The 27,049-nt window shown below is 38.0% G+C and overlaps 1 protein-coding gene and 1 pseudogene across 10 annotated transcripts in view; both read right to left on the bottom strand.

Annotated features, from left to right (window-relative positions):
• Window positions 1-27,049, bottom strand: part of Bcas3 (BCAS3 microtubule associated cell migration factor) — a 487,638-nt gene that overhangs the window by 340,972 nt on the left and 119,617 nt on the right. For all 10 annotated transcript variants that reach the window (XM_027426382.2, XM_027426380.2, XM_027426386.2 and 7 more), the window contains exons 12-14: window positions 26,642-26,812; window positions 20,641-20,734; window positions 4,049-4,182 (exon numbers count right to left, since the gene is read on the bottom strand). In XM_027426382.2, the coding sequence (XP_027282183.1) occupies window positions 4,049-4,182; window positions 20,641-20,734; window positions 26,642-26,812 (399 nt within the window). The remainder of the gene's footprint in view (window positions 1-4,048; window positions 4,183-20,640; window positions 20,735-26,641; window positions 26,813-27,049) is intronic.
• LOC113836850 lies at window positions 6,520-6,669 on the bottom strand (annotated as a pseudogene).

The following is a 27,049-nucleotide window of genomic DNA, read 5'->3' as shown; positions in this document are numbered from 1 at the left end:
TCAGTTTTTTGAGACAGGGTCTCAAAGCCTTGCCCAGGTTGGCCTTGAGCCTAGGATCTTGCTGTTTTGCCCTCGTAAATCACTGGAATTTTAGGCCTATGTCACTAGATTCGTTTTTATATACTATATACTAACTTTTGCTTTTTAATGCTGTTAAAACTATTTATTATGTGCATATTTTTAAAGAGTAATTTGTATTTTCCACAAAGACCAATCATTTCTTCCTTGAATACAGCTTTAGCTTTCTTCCCTGATGATGGACACTCCTTCGGAATTCTCAGATATCCTTGGCAGATCTCTACCGTTTTCTATCTAGTTCTCTGTCCTCAAAATATATGACTTCGGTCTCCTAGAATTGAAACTACCGTATTAACTCACGGAGACATCAAGCTAAATGGGAGTTCTTCTTCCCTGTCCTCAATAAGCCCTAAGGAAATATGTTAACTCCCAGTTTTGTAGATAATTAAACTGAAGTTTAAAGAAAGTAATTTGCTTATCTCAGCCAAGTACACAGGAAAGCTGGAGAATCAGGAATGCAGAAGATGGCTAGAACAAAGTATGTGTTTTCAGAGATAAGAAAGATACAGAAGCCAACCACAGCTGACAGTCTAAACCACTGAGAATATAGTGAGATCCCAAGAAGTCCACACTTATTAAAATTGAGGTTTGAGGGATATATTGAAGATAATGGCATAACCAGTCATACACAGGCTTACCGTGTATTCCAAAATAATAGTAAAAGAAGTGGCATGTCTGTATCAGTATAAGCATAAGTATATAGTATTTGGAATATAGAAACTTTTTATCACAAATGACAAACTAGTAATACTGAGATTCATTTCCACTTCAGAACTAAAAAAGGTTTTAATCATACTACTTTGCAAGACTGTTTTAATGTGAAATCATTAATATTTACATGTTTCAAAAGTGAAACTGCTATTCATCAAAGGAACTGCAATGGGACTGAATAAGGCATGGCAGTCTATTCACAAAGCATCGGTATGGAGAGGGCTTGAAGAAGGCACCCTGGAGTCTATTAAGAGCTATCAGTGAGGTTCACATTGCTGCTGGAACAAGGACACCCTTCTCACGGCATATGCGCTTCAGGAGGAAAATTACTGTCAGATGCAGAGGATATCCCCAGTCAAAGACCACAAAACAACTTAATTCAATGTAATTAGATCCATATACTTTATTTTTCTCCTTTGCCTGATTAAAGTGCCCTTGGAAGAATTCAGAATAATATGATTTTTCAAGTATTCAAAGATGGCCAGATAAATCATGTGCCAGACAGATTTCATGATTGGTATTAAATTTTATCAGTTCAAAATAATTTTCGGCAGGACCTTACAACGATTAATTTTATGGTTACCAACTTAAGTCCTTATATCTTTATGTTTGGTTTTTAAAATTCCAAATTACAGGGAATGTCCTGAAGCAAAACTATTGTGAATAATTCTGTTTCATTTGCATACACAATAAATGAGCACACAGTTGGCAATACCAAACCTTTATACCAAAAAAGGATGGCACTGTCCTAAGACTTAGTGTCATTCATCAACCTTACACAAGACTGCAATTCCTCATCAAACTTCCAGGTAAGTTAAATAACAAAAACACTAATAAAACCAGGCTTCAAAATCAGGGGTCAAGTACTTAAAACATTCAAATGGTCAATGGTTTTGACAAGGCTTGGAGGCTGTCTATAAGGGGGGTTCCTATAAGGCAAACAGGTTTCATTTTTGGTTGTGAACCTATCCTTTAATGGCTGAGCCATCTCTCCAGCACCAAAACTGGTATTATAAAAGAGAATAAGGAAACCAACTGTGTCTAGAGATCTGAAATGATCTATAGCACTGCTGCACAAAACACGAGGCAAAGGCAACTAAGCTGGACAAAAAGCAAGTCAGTCCTGCATCAAAGAGTGCTCAAACCATGGCAGAGATATGTCAAGAAATTTCTACGATACATCTGAGGCCATGTAAATGAGTGCCAGCTTGCCAAATCCGGACCACTCTGAACAAAATAACCGTTGAACAAATACATGTCTTTTAAAGAAGAATACAGAAACCCATAACAATATGCTGGCATCCTGATCAAATTATTAGCAAAGCTGCATGTTTGTATTACCATCAGACAGAGGCAGGAGAAAGGAAGCTTCCAGACCAGCCTAGAGAATGTGGTGAGGGCTTATCTCACAAACAACTCAGTCAGGCAGTGGTGGTGCACACCTTTAATCCCAGCACTTGGGAGGCAGAGGCAGGTGGATCTCTGTGAGTTCCAGGCCAACCTGGTGTTAGTATTTGGGCATTTGTACTGGCCTGCCTTTGGAGTTCTGAAAGGATATGCCCCCAGCTGCTGCCACTAAGAACACCACCTGTGCCTATTCACTATGTTGCCTTTTAAAAGGGCCCTGCCTACCTGCCCCCCCTCTCTGCCCCCACCTTTCCTCTCTCCCACTGCTCCTGTCCCCAGAGGCTGGTCTCGACCTCCCCTTTTCCCTTTTTATGATCCTTTTCCCCTAATAAAAAAACACCTCCATGCCTGGCAGTGGTGGCTCACACCTTTAATCCCAGAACTCAGGAGGCAGAGGCAGGCAGATCTCTGTAAGTTCGAGACCAGCCTGGTCTACAAGAGCTAGTTCCAGGACAGGCTCCAAAGCTACACAGAGAATCCCTGTCTCAGAGGAAAAAGAACAACGCACAACCCTAGTTACCAGTAAAAACTACACTCCACTTCATAGAATAAAATGAGAAAACCAATTGAGGAAGACTTGAGAAGAAATGGGAAGCAACATTTAATGTGCTGAAATTATAAACAGACAAGAAATAATTAACTGTTCCAGAAGGAAGCAGACTAAAAATACGACAATTCCTTTTCCTGGGGTAGATCTTTGAGCCGGTTGTTGAAACAACAACTAATGACACTTAGCAGGGGTTTGACAGTTAAAATGGCCAAATTATTTTTACTTGGTATTTTAGAGGCTTCTTATGGCCATGAAAGAAAATGTTTTCATTTGTAGTGAATGCCTGTTCACTGTGGGTTGCAGGGCTATGCTGGTCATCCTTGTCTGGGCTGGGTGGCAGCTCAGAGATAGAATGCTTGCCAAGCATGTAAGAGGTCCTGAGTTTGACCATTGTGCCAGGAAAGAATAAAAAATGAATTTAAAACTTAAGAAAAAATACGTCTGGCTTTGTGAAGGGCCTAAAATACACAAGGATCAATAAGGTACAGCTTATTTTAAAAATAAAATCCTCACTATTTATTGAGACAGACAAGTATCATGAAGTTAAAATAGATTGCCATATTACAAAATAATCTTCTAGTTGTGTCCCCCCAACTTCCCCACACAGTCCCACATGCTGGTCTCAAACCTCATTATGTAGCCCCAGCTGGTTCCTTTCCACTGGTGAGAACACAGATACTGTTACCATACCTAGTTGTGGTATGGTAACAAACCCTAAATTGCAGTAGTATGTGGTGGTGTGCTGGGAGGTGCAGAGCTACCAGCTCTGTGAAAATAAATCACCAATTTAGATTTTAGGCTCGTAAGAAAATATACAGTGTGTATGTACACTGTGGTGTTAAGAACAAAATGCTGAGCCACACCTTTAATCCCAGCACTCAGGAAGCTGAGGCAGGTGGATCTCTGTGAATTCCAGGCCAACCTGATCTACAGATCAAGTTTCAGGACAGCCAGGGCTACAGAGAAAGCCTGAGAAAGAGAAGGAGATTGTGAGCTGCCTGGTGATGCAGGGGGCTGTGAGCTGCCTGATACAGGTTCTAGTATCCGATCTTGGATCCTCTGGAAGAACAGCAAGTGACCTCAACTGCTAAGCCATTTCTTCAGTTCTATCCAACGTTTTTAACAGTAAGGTGGATATTTTCTTAGGTATTCATTAGGTCAAAAGCTTAATTTATTAGAATTCACTCTACCACAGAGAATAGTTTTCTCATAAATACAAACCTCCAAATTGGTATGAACCTCCAATTATCTCAAATGCCATATTACACAGAGAAATCACTTCAAGAAGAATACACAACTTACTTTGGCTTCGGTTTCTCCCCTGTGAAGAGTATACAGATGATGGACAGCACTTTGTGATGACGACCAAGGATGAGTCAGAATTTGGAAGACATGAAAGTCATGGCCAAGAGTGTCTGTTGTGACTAAAAGCATTCCTGGAAGACAAAAAAGCAAAGGATAAAAATAAAAATGATTATGTATGTGGATAAGATACAGAACAACACATAGTATTTTTAAGTATCATGAAAAGGGAAAAAGAAATAAGGTTATGAAATAAAAAATTAAAATAAAGCAATTCTTTCTATGAACATTACACCAATACCAACAGAGTGCAGCCACTAAAAACAGGAGTAGGATGCCCCATGTGTGAGCAGCACAAAGAAATTTTACATGCAGAACTTAAATAGTGTGCACAGCAGTTGTCAGAACAAGTGTGAGGGTTGGGAAGAAAGCTGAGTTGGTGATGTGCTGGTTTTGATCTGAGTTCAATCCCTAGAATTCATGAGAGACCCTGTGTCAAAGGAGGTAGAGAGCATAACCAAGTAAAGCAGCCAGTGTTGTCTTCTGACTTACATGAGCATCCACACGTGCACCCAAACACACAATTTTAAAAAAGAGATGGGCCACCACAGTGCTTAAACCCACTCCTTAAGTTCCAATATAAACTGATCAAACTACTAAGACCCTTATATAATGTACTCATTTACAATTAGCCTTTACTGAGATAGACTGGTGCTACACATCTCTCTTCTAAGCTAGTCAGGAGACAGAGGCAGGGGTATCCTTTGCAACCAGGAGTTCAAGAGGATCCTGAACAACAACTGAGATCCTTTTCCCCAAACTAACTAACTAACTAACTAACTAACTAACTAACTAACTAACTAAACATTTTTGTAGGCAACATGGATTAGCAGGTTAAGGCACTTGCTGCCAAACCTGGTAAACTTCCAATTTGAACCAGGGACCCACAAGGTGGAAGGAGACACCCAACTCCCACAAGTTGCTCTGTGATCTCTACACACACATGCAGACACACTAACAAGCATTCACACACATGCACGCCTGACATGGTACTTATTTACTGGAACTGCCAATAGTACCATCCACAAAGTATATTCTTGACTTTGAAAAAGTGACATGGTCATGAGTTCTTTGGCCAATCCAAGATCACAAATATTTTCTAGTTTCAGGTTTTTGATTCATAAGCCAGTGAGTCAAGAAATAACACACTTATCCAATTTCCATAGCCAAGGAAACAACTTACAAAAGGCTTTGGTTTAGTAAAAAGGGTTTGTGTGTATGTGTGTGGAGATGTATCTCTTTGGGTATTTAAACCATATCCACATGAGTTCCTGCATTGCACATGTAAGACTTTGTAAAAATCTAGCATGAAAAAAATAATAAACAAAGCTGCTGTCCCCACATAGGTGAATGCCTTTTAAAAATTAAACTTAGATGGCTCAGCGGTTAAAAGCTGACTGTTCTTCCAGAGGTCCTGAGTTCAATTCCTGGCAATCACATGGTGACTCAAAACCACCTTGAATGAGATCTGGTGCCCTCTGCTGGCAAGCAGGCAGAAGACTATATACATAATAAATAAATAAAATCTTTAAAAAAATTAAACTTATTTTAAGTGATACACCAAAACACAGAAATTGTACCAGAGAAAGGCTGCATGGCTGGACAGTGGCATATGTTGTTTGATTAAATCAGGTTTTACCCTTGATCCATCATCATTTCCTCATGATGAAGACTCACAGAGACATTGTGAACATGCACCATGATACTGTCGTCTGCAGTTTCACTACCATCCACGGCACACCGGACTTCCCTGTGGTCGCTGGCAACCACCGCACATGGGACTGTATGTCCCATGTGTGACGTTGCTTGGGGCTTGTGCTTCTATGCCTGGCTACTTCAAATATCAAGATGTTCTTCTTTCTGAATAATACCCCATCATGTATAGAAGTCCCTATATTAATTGATACTTGAATTCTGAAATCTGATCCTCCTGCCTGAGAGTATACACAAAATCTACTGCACAGTGCTTTTTCAGATTACAGGTCTAGTATGATTTTAATTATTGCATTTACTCCATTCTCACTTACTAAATTTATTGGTGGGGTTGTTTAACTAATCTGATTGTCTCCTTGCTTCTTTTTCTTTGTTTGGCATTTGGTGGAAAAGTGACTATTTCTCATACATACTTTTTTTTTCTATTTTGGATTCTTTACTACTGCTACTGCTGCTGCTGCTACTGCTGCTATTCTTATTCTTCTTATTTATTATTATTAGTTTTTCTAGACAGAGTTTCTCTATAGTCCTGTCTGCCCTGGAGTGCACTCTATAGGTCAGGCTGGCCACAAACTCAGAGATTAATCTGCCTCTGCCTCCCCAAAGCATATTATTACTTTAGAATAATGCATAGAAGTGCTGGGATTAAAGGTGTGCACCACCACAGCCCCAACTCTTTAGAATTACTCGGTAAATGTACCAGAGAAGATCAAGAACACATCTCCCAGATACCACAAATTATAGTTGAGTTTCTGTAATTTGAGGAAATCGCAGAGTTTGGCAGACCCAGAGTACAATATATGAAAACCACCTTCTTGATCATGGTATCTCCCCTACCAGGAAAGTAAGAAATCTTTCTTTTTAATTATTTAACTTTTGGCTTTACGCTATGGTTTTGAGGCCTGATCCCTTGTAATATAAGCTAGCTGTTGCAGAGAGTATATTGCATGCACCTAGCTCCCAGCATCTGTCCCTTTGCATTTTTTTGTGTAGAGTGTCTTACTGTCTTGTAGACTAATAACTGCTTAAAACACATATTAGCTTCTCTCCCACCAAGCACCTAGTTATGGCAGGAGGTCACTGACAACACATTCCTTACTGTGACTCAAGCCATGTATGTTTATGCTTAGTCACAAGCATGTGTTATCCTGAAAGCATTCTTTTTCCACTCCTGGTTTTTTGCTCAGTTACAGTAAGTTTTAGTAAGCACAACTCAACAGCTATCCTGATTCTACCTTTCCACACAAATCAGTTTGGGGCACGTGACAAACAACAGAAACATCACTGTAAAGGAAGAAAAAAAGAGGAGTGTATTCATACTAAATATACACTCCAAAACTACAGATGAACAGCAATATACTTTTTGTTTTCAGACCAGCACTCTACTCAAAATGAGCATTTAAATGACACACTGACCAAACAACCAAGGTCACTATTGTTCTACGTGTGAATGGCAATGGCAATCACACATGAGCCTTTCTCAACAGTGATCTGCCTAGCTGTTCCTATAAACCATCCCAAACCTTTAGGACAACAGTCCCTAACATATGTACCTCTAGATACATATATGTATCCTACCTCAGACGCCATCCTCCTGCACTCCTTCAAACAAACTTGGCTTCCTAACCCAAAAACATGAGTTTACATGTTTCACAAAATTTTAAGAAAAGGAGGAATGGGCTAGTGCAGTGGGGCAGAGTAAAGTGCTCTCTCTTCATTTACAATTGCCGCTTTTACATACATTCTGCAAAGGAATTAGAAAGCTCCTTTTTTTCTAGAAAACCATTTTAAAAGCACATATACATAAAAGGAAAAAGTCATACAGGGTAGACTGTGGCTTGGGAACTATTTATGCGGCATCAGAAGACTAAACCAGACGCTGGCCTGGCCATAAACTAAACCCACGCCCCAAACGAGGTGCCAAGCCACAAAAAGCATTTGCGTCATCTGGGAATACAAGGAAAAGAAGGGCTTCTAATTATAGGGCCTGGAAGCGGAAGCCCAGAGTGATTAGCTGTTTAGGCGCTGTTGTGTGTTTATCTGGAAGCTTCCTCTCCCTCACTCTCAGCCTCAAGTTTGATAGATGAGCTTTATAGTGTTGGAGGGTGGGGACTAAAGCTGCTGATGGTACACGGTGTTCTCCAGAATCTGGGGTAGCTGCAGAATGAACATTAAAGCTGTTGTGGCTTCATCAGAACATAAGTCTTCATCAAAACTGGGCGTCAGCTGGTTTGACCAAAGAGTGAAATTAAAGACTAGCAAAACAGCACTGAGCACCGGCTATAAAATCTTGGAAACATGATTTGTCTTTTTTCACATAACCTATTTATAACACCTACCTAATTGTGTGGTTCTTTATCATGTACACACACAAAAATTCAAAGACAAACCACCAGTTACTCACACTCTCTGCTAAAAAAGAGTCATAAGCACCAACGGCAAGGTCAAACAGAAGTCTTTGCGGAAAGTCACACTGTGGGGCTCATAAAGCGTTTATATTTTTATTTCTGATCAATACTTGTATAATTGCAAACTTACAACAGCCAAATTTGTTTAAAAAAAAAGGCAAAGAAATATACTCTCAGTATTGAGAGAAATCTTTAACTGTCTCAGTGAACACTAACACTGTGGTTATTAAAGTCAACTTATTGGATGCAGGTACATCACAACAGTGCACTCAAAGCTCAAGGTCCCCATGTACACAGCATCTACTACTCAGCAGGATCACTCTATACAGTCCTGGCTGTCCTGCAACTTGCTCTGTAGACCAGGCTGACCTCAAACTCACAGAGATCCACCTGCTTCTGCCTCCCCAGTGATGGGATTAAAGGTGTGCACCACTACCAGCCACTACCCACAAGCAGAATCCATTTCTTAACTCATTCTCACACTCTCTCCCTGAGTCATTTTTTTTTTCCTTGTTAGTTTGGAGGTTTTATTCATTCATTCATTTATTGGGGGGCGGGGAGATCAGGTAATGCCACAAGCTCTCTGCCACTGGCCTGATTCTTGTCCCAAGGCATCAATTACTTCAGGAATTATAGAAGCATGTTTCTTAGGCTTTTTAAAGACACAGATAATCAAACTCAATGTATTCTTCCGATTTAGGAGCCCAAAATATAAATCTTTATAAAACACACTACAAAACATCCTGTGAGAAACAATGAAGTAAACAGAGCTAAGTAAAACCACAGAGATGATTTATTTGATGCCTTCCCAGAGTTGTCCAGATCTGTAACCAACATACGTTCAAATTAAATAGATGATATTACACACATACATTTCACACAGAAAAGTCTGACTCATTTTTTCTTTAAATTAGATATAGGCTCCTGCATATTTAGCAGTTAGAGAATAATAGTTTTTATTTCATTCACTCATCCTTTGACCCTGAATTCTGAAATTTTTAGTATTGTATTAGAATTTCTAGCTCTCTCATGGTTTTTGTCTCTTTGATTGTTTTGGTTTTTTGTTTTGTTTTGTTTTTGTTTTCCAAGACAGAGTTTTTCTGTGTAGTCCTACCTGTCTGGAACTTGCTTTGTAGACCAGGTTAGCCTTGAACTCACAGAGACCCTCCTGTTTCTGGCTCCCAAGTTCTGGGATTCTCCCATGGATTTTACCAATAAGCATTGTGAAACTGAACATGCTTGCACAAACCTAATCCCAACACTAAGGCAAAGTGAACAGTATCAAAATACTAAGATCAGCCAGAGCTACAAAACAAGAGACTATCTCAAAACACCAAAATTAAATACTGTTACATTATTATCTTCAATTGGCTTATGTTACCATTTAGGAAATTTATTATGCTTTTATCACACTTAGGTATATATTTACAAATGTTCATTTTGCCAAATGTTCAAGTATATTTTAATTATGTCAAAATATATTTCTAATTTCTTAAGCTTTAGTAAGATATAATTTACATACAATGAATGTATTTATTTTATGTGCTCATTTTGATGAGTATAATATACCAACACAATTATTATAAAAAATAAAATAGAGGTATCAGAAATATATCTCTATGTGGACAATCCCCTTCCTCTCATCCAGCTCTAACTACAGATTGCCTTCCTGTAATGGAGTTCATACTGCCTGCTTCAGCACTGACATAAAAGGACTCAGGCAGGATTTTCTGGGCCTCTTCACTGGAAGTGACAACATTTTGTTCAGTTGTTTATATTACAGAATAAGGGAATCTGCCATTTCTGGATCCATTCTTCAGGGGTTCCCATTTTCTGAACACAGACATTTAAATTGCTATTTGTTCAGTATTCAAACACTACTTTCTGTGTGGCTGTGTTTTATTTCTCTGAGGTGATTATGTAAAAGCAAGAAATGTGGTCAGATAGTAAATGCTTGACTCTACAAGACAATGCCAAACAGCATTTTGAAAATGACAATCATCTTACATTTCCCACATGCTTACAAATTTCAACCATTGAATGTCTTTTTAAATTTCAATCATTTCAGTGGGTATTTTGTGACTGCTCCTGGCTTTAATGTGCATGCTGATCCACTCTATAGACATTTACAACAGGAATTTTTAATAGAGTTGTCTATAAGACACATGTCTGAAGGTGCCCTTGAATACATAGGAAGGACTGGACCCTCTGGAGCTAGAGCCAGAGGCAGCAATGAGCTGCTAGATGTCAGGTCTAGGAGCTCAGAAGGTTTTTAGACCAGGTGCTAGGATTCCTTTCATTGTCTCAAAAGTTTTCCAAAGGGCATTTAATTTTGATGCAGGCTAAGTTTCCAAAAATGAGGAGGATTTACCCCTATCTCAAAGTCAAGGTATGTAACCTGTGCTTTCCTTTTTGAAGTTTTGCAGTTTTAAATTTTAAAGTCTACCATCCATCGCAAGTTAATTGTATGTTTTTAAAATGAAAGGACTATCCTGTTTTTCCATCCACAGTCACTAAGATCAGTGTACTTGCCCTAATGAATTAATTTCTCTTTTTCCTAAAAATCAATAGTTTCTATTCTATTCCAGTATGTCTATGTTTAACCACACAGTTATTTCTTGTGTACTGGAAAGTTATGTAGTTCAGGTCTTTATTCATCTTGTACATGATTGACTAATTTCATATTCTTTGGAACTCCATATAAGGTCATTATTAACCAGACATGATGCTACATGCTGGCCATCCCAAGATCTGAGAGGCAAGGCACAGATCTCTGTGAAGTCAAGGCTAACTTGGTCCACATAGCAAGTACCAAGCCAGCCAAAGCTACATAATGAGACCCTGTCAGAGAGAGGAGGCATGGGAGTCAAAAGGGAAGAGGAGAAGAGGAAGGGAGAGACTAAGATCCTTGAGACAGAGACCATGAAAATCAGCTTGAGTTGATAACTTTTAGCATAAACATCCACTTTGAAAAAAAATTAAACAATTAGCAAAATGTAATGGCAGAAAAAAATACTAGTATCATATCAAGGAATAAAACTGATAAAAATGTCCATATCCTATTGTAACAACATGAAAGTGTGATGAGAAAACAAAAATATTAATTTATTTAGAAAAGAGAGAGGCAGAGAGGTAAATATGATGTGGGAAGATGGATATAACTAGTAACCTTGTTGGAAAATGAGTGGAACAATACCTAGAAGCTTTATCTTTGAAAAGCCTGAGGAACAACATGCTTAAATATGATCATCACACATGAACATGGAAGCCAAGACATTAGGAACTATATGTTCTGAAGTCTAAGGAGGAAAGGGTTTCTGTCATCTGCTAATAGGGGACAACCTAACAATAGATCCTCGAGATCTACAGGCAGCCAGCCTGGGTCCTACACTCCTATAACCCCAGAACACATGTGGTGAATACATGACAATATTGATTCCAGGGAAAATTATATACAGACATATATGTACAGCTAAATTAATGTCCCAGCTAATGTTTAATATATGGCAAGAAAATAGAGCAATCTGAATGAGAGAAGCTCTAGGCTGAAACCCCTGACTGAAGAGCAGAAGCAAGGGCCAGTGCTAACACCAACAGTTAGCCTCACAAGCAAATCTTCAAGTAAACTTTGGTTTTTTTTTTTCTTACTTTTCAGGTTCAATAATGTATGTTGCAGGCACCTAATTATTACATGGTTCTCCCTTCCTCCCCCCCCACCTAATTATTTCTGTGTGTGTGTGTGTGTGTGTGTGCTCAAGCAAGCAAGCAAGGCAGCACACAAACGTGTGCATGCGTACATGTGTATGAAATTAGATGTCTCACTCAGTTCCTCCTTTTATTTTTTGGAGACAGGGTCTCTCAATGAATCTGGAGCTCACCAGTTCAATCAGACTGACTACCCAGCAATCTCCAGGGATCCTCTTTTGTCTGCCTTCCCAACGGTGAGATAATAGATACACATTGCCACACTGGGCTTTATCTACATGGGTACTGGAATTCCAAGATCAGTTCTTCATACATTTTATTGACTGAGACATCAACCGGCACCTCTCACTTCAAATTCCACACAATATCCACTTCATGCGCTGACACTGCCTACTAATTCCATGTTAACTGAGCATGTCAGCTCAGTCAGTAAGAATGGACTGGAATTTCACTCATTATTGGAAATCCAGGATTGCATTAGGCCATGCACAGGGCCAACATTCTTTTTCTCCTTTTTGGGAACGCTCTCCTGTGAAAATATATTTGAAATTATGTCATATAAATGTGTTTTATCTTATTACTTAATGTCATTAGCACAAAAATAACTTTTTTCTTTTCAATGTATCAGACACTATACTAAATCTAATTCCTATTAAATTTCCTCAGATTCACACATGATTACAATGTGACAACAGAAAAGGGACAAGAAAAGTTAGAGAGTAACCCTAACCATGATTGAAACACACCACTTTGCAAGATGAGGAAACTAGACAGTAAATACAAACTGGTAATGGAATAAGAAACCCACACAAGGTTGCAGTGGTAGTGTGTATAAATTCTTCAGGCTGTCTTTACAATGTACAAGTATTGCTGACTAGCAGTGATGAGCCCAGAGTGTCATAGGAAAATTCTTACACATCATCATTCTGTAAAAAAATTATGATGCAGACCACCTGGAGACTTGTGACTATTATCCTAGCAGTTGGGCAATTGAAGCAAAATGACATATATATGAAATCACCAAAGAATAAATAATTTAAAAGAATCATCTTTTAAATCATGAGTATGAGGCCAGCCTAGGCTACTGATTTAAGTTCTACAGTAGTCTGGGCTACAGGTAAAACAATAACAGTAACAAACCAGACTGTGGTAGTACACACCTTTAATCCCAGTACTCAAGAAGCAGGTGAATCTCTGTGAGTTTAAGGCCAGCCTGGTCTACTGAGTGAGTTCCAGGACGGCCTCCAAAGCTACAGAGAAGCCTTGTCTCGAAAAACCAAAACAACAAAACACCCTGTGAGTCTTTACAGATATTAGTAAAAATAAAGGCAGGGTGTTTCTTGGTGCCTTACGATAATCAATGGGAATAGCTACTGTGGAAAAAAAAATCCAATTTAAACCTCTTTAACGATTAACTCCAAATGACCACCTCCTCTAAATATACAGCATTTGAGTAACCAGAAGAATTTCTATTCTGTTAAAGATGCAGCCAACCATCCAAAGGCTGCACGTTTAATCTGTTTTACTAGAGCCTCGACATTCATTTTCCTCTTATTAATGGGTGGAAAAGCAATTTCCTTGCCAAGGAGGGGTAATTATTTAAAATGTAGATGTGCTGCACTTCATAGCACCAGCAGCTCAGCTGGCAGAAGTGACGCCTCCTCAAAGCAAATCCATTATTTACTGGATACAAAACAGGATGTCTGTTCCACAAGTGCCTGGGTTACTGCAGTGAGTTGAGGAATTCTTCCTTTCATTTCTAATTCTCAATTTAATAAAGAATACATCTCTTTTGATATCTAAGGTAACATGACATGGAACATACCCGCCTACTGTTTTTATTTATCAAATAAAAGGAGTTTCCACAGGATATTTATAATTCGTATCTATTACAAACTTCTATTTTAATTATCTTTATAATATGTACATGTCAGCATGGACCACCCTAACAATTTAAAGAGTGAAATAATTACTATTCAAGGAATAATCTAGAAATGAGTAATATTACTCAACACATGAATAATCACATTGAAATATATTCTACCTCAGCACCGCTATAGTTTTTCATAGTCATGAAAAAAAAAAACCTATTCGAACTAATAAATGTAATGGTTCAGTGTTAATTCATCTAGAGCTGACCCTAGGGACCCTAGGCCTAGGGACAAAATAAATGACTTCTAATGAAAATGCATAAGGAGCTATCCTGATTGGTGATAATAAAACACTAGGGTGAGTGAGTAATAGTAAAAAGAGAAGCTCAGGCTATTTGGTGAGGTCACACTATGTGTTAAGATGGTATTTTTGATTGCAATTTTACCCCTTCATTTACTGATTGAAAGGGGGAGGAGGAGGTGAAGAAGAGGAAGTAACTACTCTCATCTAAGCTGAAAAGTGAGGGAAGATGAAGGACATTTTATATCATGAGCTTCAGAAAAATCTTAAATGATACCCAAAATGAGGCAGACAGAGAACAAATGACACTACATATTCAAGAGACTAAAAGACATCTAAGGGCAGGTTTGGGGACACCTATGTAATTAGGAGTCCGTGCATGTGTGCGTGCATGTTAAAGTTGGTTGGTTGTCTCACTCAGTTCTTTTTCAATTTATTTTTTGAGACAGTGTCTCTCACTGAACCTGCAGCTCCTAGGCTGAGGCAGGAGGATACAAAGTCCCAGCCAAGAATTCACAGGAAGAAGGGGAGAGACCGGATTTAATAAAAATTTCCATTTTTTTCCCTCTGAGAAAACCCTGTGAAGAAGACAGAAAGGCAAATTTCTCACTAACTGGATATAAAGAAGATGCATTTCACCAAATAGAGAGTGCTGACAACTATGGAGCATTACAGAAAGACAAGGGGCTGAAGAGCAAAGGGCAAAGTAAAATTAATCATGTCTCTAGAGGGTTCTAACCAGAACCTGCTAGCTGACAGAGAAGGCTAGTTAGACAGAAAAATCCAGCTCAGGAGAAGAATGTATGAACACCACCAACAGGAACTCAGAGACCTGTGGGCACTGAGCAGGTTCAGAGATCTCCCAGGAACTAGAGTACATACAGAGGAGCAGAAATAAAGAAACAGCTGCTTTGGGGCTGGAGAAGTGGCTCAATGGTTACAGGCACTTGCTGTGCTTTGAGAGGACCAGAGTTAATTTTCCAACACCCACACTGTGGCCTACAACTGTCCCTAACTACAATTCTAGGGGATCTTTGTGCACCCCAGTAACACATGAGACACAGACAAAACACTCATATACATAAAAATAAAATAAATGCATTTTTTGAAAAAGTAATGGCTTACAATGTCTAAATTTTGTGAAAATGAGTGGACCATTATCTTAATTAGAGGGTGAGTAAAGAAGGGCCAAGCACTGCCCTATGAATGCTTCCTGTAACACATAAGGACAGCAGGAAAGTGTGCACATATGGAGTAAGTGGCAATCTGGGGACTCTACTGCTTGCTTAATGATGCTTTAAAAAAAAAAACTAGCTTGAAAAATAGTGCTTTCACACAGAAGTTCTCTAGAAAATGTTACTCATTTTGTACCTAAATAATTGAAGCAACAAACATATACCACCCATATTGAATCTACAAAGGTCTCAGCAAGGCATTTCTAAACAAATCATAAATACTACCATTAAAATATTTGTTTTGATTCTGGACTCAGAGTCACAGCTAATAAACAAGTGTGGGAATGCTAAATTAAAAAACAAACTGAACACAGCTGCTCAACAAGAAGTTTCACAAGTCTGTTTACTAGCATCCCTTAATTTCATTTCTCAAAGGTCCCACAGAATACAGAGCCACAGTCACCCACCAACTGGTCTACCTGCCTAGCTAATCCTCATGGTGGTGGTACTCCATCATGCACAGTTTACAGTATTTTTAACATTGCCCAGGAGAGGGCCCTGGGTACGGCTAGTTCTTGCTCCTGTTGTCCAGATCATTTTCATACAACTGTCTTCTAAGACTAGAACAAATTCTTTTTTTTTTTTTTCCAGACAGGGTTTCTCTGTTGTAGCTTTGGAGTCTATCCTGGCACACACTGTGGAAACCTGGCTGGCCTCGAACTCACAGAGATCCTCCTGCCTCTGCCTCCCGAATGCTGGGATTAAAGGTGAGCACCACCAACGCCCAGCTCTAGAACAAATTCTTTATACTGTATCCTTGAGTATGATATAATTCATGCAAGTAAGCTGGAGTGTGAAGAGCTACCAACTTCTTTATATGGCCTGATTGTTTAAGAACCTCCCTAAACTTCAAAAACATACTCCAAGCACTATGGTTATTTGTCATCTATTACATGCCATGATAATGTTATTTTAAAATAGCAGGGCATTAGAGGGTTGATACAGGTAAAATTTCTTGATATAAATAAATAGAGCTGGGCATTGGTGGCACATACCTTTAATACCAGCACTCCGGAGGCAGAGGCAGGCAGATCTCTGTGAGTTCGAAGTCAGCCTGGTCTACAGAGCAAGATACAGGACAGGCTCCAAAGCAATACAGAGAAACCCTGTCTCGAAAAACCAAAAAAAAAAAAAAAAAAAAAAGTAGAAACATGCTTGGGTAAAGGAAAACAGGTCTATTCAGTAAAGGGTCTATAACCTACAGTTCAAAAAAAAAAAAAAACAACAACAACAAGAAATTGAACTAAAAAAGAATTAACTACACCAAGTAAGTCAATTTAAAGACAAAAACTGCACATTGCATTAAGATCCACTCAAATTATACAACATAGTACCTAACAATGTAATTCTGCCAGTGGAGAAAAAAAATCTCATTTTATATCATCACACTTATTACCAAGCTTAGTAGTGTATCTAGAAGGGAGAATTCAATGAAAATTAACAAAAAGCACTTCATCATCCCTGAACATTTAAACTACAGGGAGGAGAGGGACTCACAGCTACTTATTTAGATATCTGTGCACTTAACTAACAAGAGCACATCATGTGTGAACATGCACACCTAAATCCAAGAAGTAATAGATAGCGCTGAGAAGCAAGAAAACACACTAATGAAATCTGGGAATGATAGAACAAGCCTATGTCCCACCACCCCAAGCTAAGGATGAAGGCCAGCCTGGGATACATATGATAGAGAAGAAGGGAGGTCACCCGATGACAGGCACTGACTAAAGGACACTATGGCTAACCAGACAACTCTTTTATAAGAAACTGAGTAACTCCTAATTAATACTTGCTTGAAAATTGGAAAAATAATCCAGATTTCCAAATAATCAACAATTGCATGTTTTCCACATCATAGAAAACTGGGTGTTTTCTATCCTCTTGCTCCTCATTAAGCAACAGTAGCATTCACAACAGGGTAAGTATCCAGAGCCAAACAGTAATGATCTCAGGTGAAATGTAAGCAACTGCACACACCTCTGTCGGGGCTGGAGAGATGAAGCACTTGCTGATCTTGTAGAGGATCTTGTCAGGCCCAAGACCCACACACAGATCACAACTGTCTGTAACACCTGCTCTAGAGGACCCCACAGCACTGTCACTGTCGTGACAAACATGCAGGAAAGACAATCACACACATACATTTTTTAAAACTCTGCCTTCCAACTAAAACATAACACTGTTGAAACTGAGCAAGCCTTCGTTAGAAAACCATTACACTAAATCAAACATTCATACACAAAAAACATTTCTAAAACCCTACCAAAATGTCACTAACTCAAAAACAAAGCTCCCATTACAATGAGCTAAAAACTCAGTTGTCCACTGTTGTGAGATGTACACTAGACATGCACTGTGTTCCTCACCTCACCAGCATTTATTTCTACACAAACAACATTCATTTATTTTTATTATTATTTCTATTTATTTCCTAGCTAATCATGTTTTTAGTCAACACTTAGAACTGATTTCCTTTTCAAGATTTCACTCCCCCAAATTATGACACCTTCAAAAGAGACTAATTTTTATTTCAATCAGCATCCTGTCCTTCTGCTACATAGTTCACTTTACCTTCCTTGTTAAGACTCCACATTTACTGAAGATTGTACTAGAGAAACTGTCATTGCAACAATGTCATTAAGTCCTGACAGGACAGTGTAAGGAGGCACTGGCCAAAGAGAGTGCTGAGATGAAACCACTATAATCAGAATTCAGTATTTTGACAAACAACTTTTAAAAGTTTAGTTTAGTACCAAAAACCCTTCTCAAAAAAAATGGAAAAGCTTAGGGCCAATTCATTATAATAATATTTATTAAAAAGGCAAAATAACCACTTCAGATTTTTTTTTTAAAAAAAGTATCTAGCCAGGCGGTGGTGGCACACGCCTTTAATCCCAGCACTCGGGAGGCAGAGGCAGGCAGATTTCTGTGAGTTTGAGACCAGTCTGGTCTACAAGAGCTAGTTCCAGGACAGCCTCCAAAGCCACAGAGAAACCCTGTCTCGAAAAACCCAAAAAAAAAAAGTAAGTATCTAGAGTTGATTTTAATGGTGGGTTACTTGCCTAGCACTTGGGAGGCCCTGGTTAAAATCCCCAGCAATACAAAGCAATAAATATTGATGCGGGGGAGAGAGAAGACACTATGTAGTAATTTCCAACAATATTCAATATTCAGATAATTATATAATAAAAGCAAAATTACAAGAAAGCACACATCAATATTGTGCACAAGATCACAGGTATAACAAATACTTCAGCAGAGCACTGACTCAGAAATAATCAGCCCATCTGGGTCAATAGGTTCTTTGTGAAGTATTTCCCATGATACTAACAAGCCTCACAGATGGCTATTATGAACTTATAAGCAACCAGGATAAGGAAGCTCCAAACACATGAACCATATCAAAGTGAATAAATTACAGACCAGCCCAAAGGAACTTTGGTCAAATACCATGTGCCAGTGCGTATTCAATCTCTAGGACCTCAAAATAAACCTAAATATTAATTTTGACTAGTCTCTTTTATTTACAGAACAGAGATTAAATTGAAGTGCCATGAATCTATAGATGGGACAAGTTAGAAACAATTTATTTCATAAGCATGTCAAGACACTGAGATACTTGCCAGGCACCAGACATTCAAAGATGGATTGGATGGCAACAGATCCCTAGCCTAGCCAAAAGGAAACTGCAAACTCACAAATGAAAGAAGTATCTAAATAAGCAATCATCTCCAAATAAATGATATCATACTTATAAACACAATGCTCTAAGAACACAGAAAAGTAAATATTTCTCTTTTAATCTTATTATATATGCAAGTCAAAAAGCAATGGTAAGATGCAGGTTTCAAAATGAAACCACACAAAACTCATTGCGGACAATGATGGAGGTGACTGGTTATCTTTACACCATGTAGTATGTTCTTTGTACAATGCAATTTCATAGACAGGAGAACAGGTAGCTTCCCAAACCATAAGTGCTCAGGTGACATGAGACACACAGTAATCCCAAGGAAAGTAGACATAACAGACAGAATTAGAATGAGTCGTGTTGGTTACCCAACACAGAGGGACACAACAAGTGAACAAACTTTCAAAACATGTCTCCAATTTTAACTTAATTGCCCCAACATTCAGAGAATTTCAATAGCTATTTGTCTGTCTTAATTAAATCAATCTTACTGATCGAGCACTATAATAAAAATCTCTCTTCATCAAAATGACTAATTAGGATATCAGGAGGGAGATTAATCAAAAGTACTCAATATGACTTTCTTGTTATCATTCTTGGAAAACAGATCTTTCCCATCAATCTGAGTGATATGATCATTTCTGAAAAATAAGATAAAAATGCTAAGACTCTCAGATACATCACCCACATGAGCAGGACCTGAAGCCTATAAATTTACAAAGACGGAATCAGCTCTGAAACAAACACCAGTTTCACCTTTTGTTTAGAAATCATGTATTTTAGACTTCACTCATTCCCACCAGTGTCAGCATTACCCAGCACAGAACGCAAACCAAGAAACCACCGACATTCATTCTGTTTGTTGTTATAGCAAGAACTAGCTGGGTCTTGCTTGATGAGAACTGTTCCTAACAAAACTACTGTTCTAGCTCGAGGTCAGTATTTTCCTAATTAAAAAAAAAAAGTTTAGAAGAAAAGTGGGTAATAGGGTGTTCCATGATTTTATTAATATTAGTCATCACCACATGCCTTAAAAGCAACCAGAGAAGAACAGGAAAGGAGGACAGAGAGAAAGAACTAAAAGTAAGTTTGTACAATGTCATGTGTTAACATAAATCCCGCTACAAAGAACATGTGTCGCTGGTCATTAGGATTCTAGTCTGCAGCAATGATATTTGGGACGTGACTATAAGGCAAAAATTAATGTGACTTCAGGAGCACTGCTTACCTAACTGCAGCATTTCAAACATCAGTTTACAGACAATTAAAATATAGTTCTGAATGGCACAAAGTGGGATGAATTATAAACTTAGTCATTCAAAGACCACTGGTCCTAGTTTATTTTTGATACACATATACCACGAGTTTCTCCATGTGGTTTGTACGTATGCATACAGTACCTACAGAGACCTGATGAGGATGTCAGATCCCCCAGGGCAGCTGCTAAATGCTAACAGCAGAATTTTATCAGCACTTTACCAGCACAGCAAAGGATTTTAACTGGTGGGCTATCTCCCCAATCCTAGCCTGATTACAGATTTTACATTTCCACATTTATTAGCTAGGAAACTCATGAGATATATAGTTAAAAAAAAAAAAACTTACCACTAGTATTAAAAGCCATACAGCATACTGGCTTCTCGTGGGCAGGGAAGTGGGCCACAATGCCATCACTGTCTGAGTCCTCACTCACAAGAACCTTCAGAAAAGACAGGATGAAGGTTAACCTCAGTTACTAATGACGTGGAGGCCACACCGTACACTCCTCAATCCCTCAACAAGATGCTTACAATGCACTGAAGTTATTTTCATCCAAGTGAACTCCACTTCAGAAATCCAGATACACACCTCACAGCCAACGGATAATCCCTAAAAACAGCCACTTAACATGACTATAGAGAGAGACGTATGGGGGGGATTACTATCTCCCCAATTATTAAAAAGAGGTCAATGAATGAAAAATAATGGAGTATTGCTTTATGTTTGGTATTTTTTTTTACACTTTATTATATTATTCTGTGCGCACATAGAGTAGGTTGGAGGACAGCTTCTGCAGGAAGCAGTTCTTTCCTACCAAGTGATCTCAGGGATCGGGCTCAGGTCATCAGGCTTGACAGCAGGCACCTTTACCAGCTGAGCCACTGTGGATTTTGAATTGTGATCTAACTTTAAGACTATAGCAGAAAAAGAGACATTTTGAAAATACTGTTCTACCATGTTACAGAAACCCTGGAAGATGGAGCAAGACTCCTGGCCAGCCTGGAGGCAAAACAAGACTGTAGTCTATAAGAATGTTGGTCATGTCTTACAAGTGCTCAAATTATTCACCAAAAGTGACCCTGGACAATTGGTGCCTAAAAGGCACCAAAAGGAATGGACTATTGCAGGGCTTAAGTACATGACAGGTTTACTTGGGTTCAATTCACATGCCAAAAAGGTCACCGATTTCAACTTCACAGTTCAATGAATTTATATAATACTAGATAAACTATCTTAATAATCTGTTTTATAAAATGTCTTCAATTGTTATCTTTAAATTTCTTGTCATATTACTCTGGACAGACCTCTAATTCAGCCTATGAACATAATAACTGTTATTGTTATCTTCTCAAAGATTATTTTCCGCTGGGCGTTGGTGGCCCACGCCTTTAATCCCAGCACTCCAGAGGCAGAGCCAGAGGCAGGCAGATCTCTGTGAGTTTGAGGCCAGCCTGGTCTCCAGAGCGAGTGCCAGGATAGGCTCCAAAGTTACACAGAGAAACCGTGTCTGGAAAAACAAACAAAAAAAAATATTTTCCATGATTTTTGTTAATTATTTTTCTCATTTATGTTTAGATCATTATTTCTTCCTTTATTTAAAGGAAGGGAGTTTATTTGTTTGTTTAGGTTGGTTTTGGTCTTTTGAGCCTTGGTTTGTCAGTGTAATAGTCCTACCTGAAGACAAGGTTGGCTTTGAACTCACAAGTGCTGGGACTAAAGGCATGTGACACCTCCACCCAGCATTCCTTCATTTTTTAAAAGGTTATATACTGTTACCTTCTTTTGTGTTTCTTAAGTTCAGAATACCTTCCTCTCCAAATAAACACTGAAATCACTATATTTTGTTCCACATAACACCATAAATTTTAGTACATTTAATCTTTATCAAGTTCAAAATATTTTTTATTTTTATTAAGCACCATTGATTGGCCTGTGAATGATTTACAAATCCACTGCTTACTGATTTAGAAATCTCCTTAGTTAATTTTGACTGTGCAAAGAAAACATGTATTGGGCCATTAAGAAGGCTCAGCAGTTAAAAATGCTTGTCCTACAAACCTAACTACTTGAGGTTCAATGGAAGAACATCTATGACTTGCCTTCTGACCCCCACATGTATGACATGGCAAGCATGCATGTATGTGCATGTAGGTACAGGCACAGGAAGGCCAGACAGAAAGACACATAAGACTATAATTATTCTAATATTATTGTTATTTACATAATTACTTTCATAAAAATGTTGGCTTTCAATCTAATCTTTCTAGATGCCTTTGAATTTGATTCTACTTATAGTAGCAACACAAAGATCATTAATATAGTTGGCCCTAAGGCTATCCAAACAATAATATTTAAAAACATAGATTTAGTGGGGGATCATAGTGTATACCTATAACCCCTGGATTCAGGAGGCTAAGGCAGTAAGGTATTCATGTTGGTGTTTCTAGTAATTTCTTAATGGTACCTAAGCAGACTATGATATGTATATCAGCATACCATTTTGTCAATGTTGGATGAATTCTAATAAAATGTGGGCCCTTGGTCAAATGCACATTTTCTCCAGAGAGATATCATGCTCGTGTGCAATATCAACTCAAAAACTGAGAAATATATCCTTTTTAAAGGTCCTCCAAATAATAAAAAATGAAACAAAAGGAAGCATGTATATATCTTTTTGCTTTCTGTTTCATGGATAATTTCTGTTGTTTGTTCTGTGTTTATAGATGAAAGTCTTGCTGCGTAACTCAAGTTCACAGGCAATCTCTTTGGGTTAAGACCTGCCTCCTGTCTCTATTTTGTGACTCGTGGGGCTGTCATTTCTTCAAACATCATTTCCGTCCTTCTCTTCCCTATTTTTAAAGATTTCAAATGCAAGTGCCTATATGCAGAGCATCATTTGAAAGGATTCTGGGCCTAGGTTGGCAATATCGTTGTATACTCCTAAGTACGGGAAGATGAACTGCACCTCTGCATGCCAGTACTGGACTCTTCCTGCCAATATGACCTTTTTTACAGAGAATACAGGGAGTATTTGGGGATTAGCCAGTGGGCCGACTGCAGTAAGAGTTTCTCTAGCAGAGACTCTCTTCATTCTATATTCAGATAGAAATGTGAAAAGAATGTCGATGAAATAATGACTCTACAAATAAACATTAAAACCATCAACATTTGACTCCATTTATGTGGCATTTTCAAAATCACACAAGTGTGGAGAAGCATATTATTGGTTTTCAAAAAAAGGAAGTAACAGGGCAGTACACGTGGTCATTCCAGCACTTGGGAGGCAGAGTTTGAGGCCAGCCTGGTCTACAAATTAGACTGCCTCAAAAAATAAAATGATATAAGTATCATGTACCCTCCAAATGCAAATGAAGAAAATGAGATATAGTTAGGGTTGAGGGATGGGAATACATTATTTCAAAATTAACAGATGCAAATATAGAATATATTTACAAACTTCTGAGTTTCTCAGAGTATAATATGTTGTCTTAACTTGCAAACTCCTTATAAGGAGTTGTGCAGATTAAATTTAAGTACTTTTATGAGAAATATTTCTGTCATTTGTCCAATTTCTGTTAAATGTGATTAGAAACTAAGGCAATTAGTATTGTTTACTCAATTCGATAGAAATATCAAAAACTGTATTGCTTCAAGAAGAAAACATATTAGTTGTGATACACAGGAAAATTCAAGGTATGATATGAGGTACCATGACTGTTCTCCTTATAGAGCACATAAAGTCAAACAACTACACACAGTGGGAAGGGCTTCATCATTGTGCCTAAAGCTTCGGACCACTAATACTGTCAAAAGCCCACAATAATTCTCCGGTAGGAGATGGTCACTTATCTAAACAGAGTCAAGCCATAATTGGGATCAACAACTGCACTAAACAATAGAAAACACTTTAATTACTACAAGGTACATAAGAATACCTGTCTGGGGCAAAACCTAGCTAAGATTAAGTCCACTGTTCTAAAGTATTTTATTCACTTATTGGTTTTGCCACATTGCTAACTTCGATTACATAAATGTGTAAAAGGCAAATCATACCACTTAACTTCTCCAGTCAAGAAATGCTTTTAAATAAAACATGAAAGTAACAAAGATGAAAATGGACACAAAGTCAATTAAATCCATGCCTCCTTAATGCAGTTACCATGCAATGATCCCATCACCATAAAATCAAATTAATCAATACAGCAACAGAAAGATGGTGAATCAGATTTTATATGCTGCCAGAGTAAATGTGAAACTATATTCAAGTCTCAGTGGATTTAAGTCACAGAAGACAATGTGTAACTCCTGAGATGTATACAGGAGGAAAGAGCATGGCAGAGAGCATGGCTAAACAGCAATGGAATAGGCTAGGACCGGTGAGTCTCTGAGTTGATATCCCCTTTAACACTCTGCAAAATAAAACAACCTGGTTCTCCAAACTGTCTGAAACAGAGTTGTCTTATAAGAACAGATTCGTGAAGAGGAAAGAAGCAGCACTATACCACAGGATCTTGGATCCTATAAAAATACAGTTTATACTGGCACAGTTCTTATTTACTTGCTTCCTCAACACCTATCTCTTTACTGTTGTAGGATTTATAAATAAATAAATAAATAAATAAATAAATAAATAAATAAATAAATAGATGGCGATGCTGTGATGTTTCCCAAACAGTGGGAAAAAAACATTTTCATGTGGTAAGTCATGATTAAGTTCCTTGACTTGTTCACCAATGAATGATAAACTTTTGCAACTCTACAATCTATAATGCATTTATTTCCATATTACAAACCCAAAACTTCCTCCTTCTTTCCATAGCTACTACATCCTTTGACTGTTTTCCAGGATGGCCCCTGAAATCCGGGGCTCAAATGCCGGTAGCTGGGACTAAAGTTATAACATCTAGATGACATCTGTATGTGCCTATCCACATCAGTTCATGATTGTTCTCTCCTTTTCTCTCTCCTCCCTTTCTCTGTCCTAACAGTTAATAGAAAAATTTTCTAGCACATACTTTTAAAAAAATAAATACAAGCATATAATGTACTTTGTTAACCTGAAAGTTAAGAAGGAAAAAAACAGAAAATTACTATTACTTAAATTTTATGTAAAACAGAACCAAATTTAACAACACAGAATTTCAAAGAATTTTTGTTTTAATTGCACCAACGTCTACTCTTTCTCAATGTGCCTTTCGATCCTTCTACAAGAAATAGCACACAAGTAGCTGCCAAATGTAATTTTTCATCAAGATGCTGTCCCATATAGAGTAGAAGCTGGTTCCTCCACAGAATATATAATACTACAGGTCAATACTTCAGAGACTGACAAATTTTTTAAATATTTTTTCTAAATAGCAAATGAATACCTATTCAAAATTAACTGTGTTTCATAGACCTATTACTTTTCAAGCTAGAAACATTTTAGATTACATTTGTTATAATGACAACCTTAAGTTTCAAGATTTAAAAATATGTCCTTTCAGAAATATATTTTAAAGGTTAGAACATAACTGACTGAAGAGGGAAGACGAGGGAGAAGGTTTGCCAAAAACATCTTATGAACAACATAAGATACAAAGGCAAATTCTCTTCTGTTTCACTGAACCACCCCTTCTTAATGATTCTTAACTAGACATAATGTCTGAAGATGCAGGATTTTCCCCAGGCTATTTTCATGTACATTTTCTGGTTTGCAATTTTAAATTTCCATGTGTTTTGGTTTTTTGTTTTTTATGTTTAAAAGTGAGAATGTTAGCTGGGAATAGTGCTCTTGCTGTAGCCCCAGCACTCAGAACACTAGGGAAGAAGGACTGCCACTGACAGCCTGGGCAACAGTAAATTCTTGTCTTCCAAAAGCCAAAAGAAAGAAAATGATATAAATTTCATATAATACGTTAAATTATGCCACACATAACCACTGCTACTTATTTTCTTATTTCTCCCTTAAACACAAGTTCCCGAAACTGTTTTCATATTTTTTTCATTTCCTTAGGAGAAATTTATTAATCTTAGGATGTAGATTATAACATGACATTATACCAAAAAAAGTGTGAACAAACCAACACAAATAGGTGTGGAAGTATTTACAAAGGGCATGATCTGAGAGGTAAAATGAGGTTTTCTTCAGCTTTCACTTTAGGGTTTAAGTATCAATGATTTGAACTAGTAAGTTGAAAATGTTCCTTGTTTTCCTAGAATGGATGAAAAAAAAATGTGACCCAAAATATTCCTATTTTCAAAACTACAAATTATTCATCTCTTTGAGCCAAGTACCTTCTGGTTGACTCTAACTTGGGCCCAAGCTCTGCAGGTAATACAAATGTCATGCATCCAGAGCTCTTACCTGGCCCTCTCCAACTGTCTCAGTGTCTATGACTGTGATGACGCCTGGCACCAAGGGGCTCCGTCTTGAGTTGCTGTGGATGGCGACATCATCTTCTGTCACCCCAGAGGGCAGTGTGCCAGTCAGCTGAGTCACCACTTTCCCAACCATCGTCAGGCCACTCTTCAATGTCTATACAACAAAAGAGAAATATATGACTAACAACAACATGTGAAGTCTAAGCAAGAATATGCACTCAAATCAATTTCCTAGCCCCAAGTCCTTATTCTCTTACGATATTTTATAAAACAATAAACACCAAACATGTTCAGTCTGCCATTCAACAAGGTCGCCAACCTTAGAAAAATCAACATGAGTTCAAGGAAATGTCATCGATGATGTACCAACAATAATGCCATAATTAAATGA

This window comes from Cricetulus griseus, chromosome 7, assembly GCF_003668045.3.
Source record: "Cricetulus griseus strain 17A/GY chromosome 7, alternate assembly CriGri-PICRH-1.0, whole genome shotgun sequence".
NCBI lineage: Eukaryota > Metazoa > Chordata > Mammalia > Rodentia > Cricetidae > Cricetulus > Cricetulus griseus.
The sequence above is the reverse complement of the archived record's forward strand: the minus strand, read 5'-3'. Positions and strand labels throughout refer to the sequence as shown.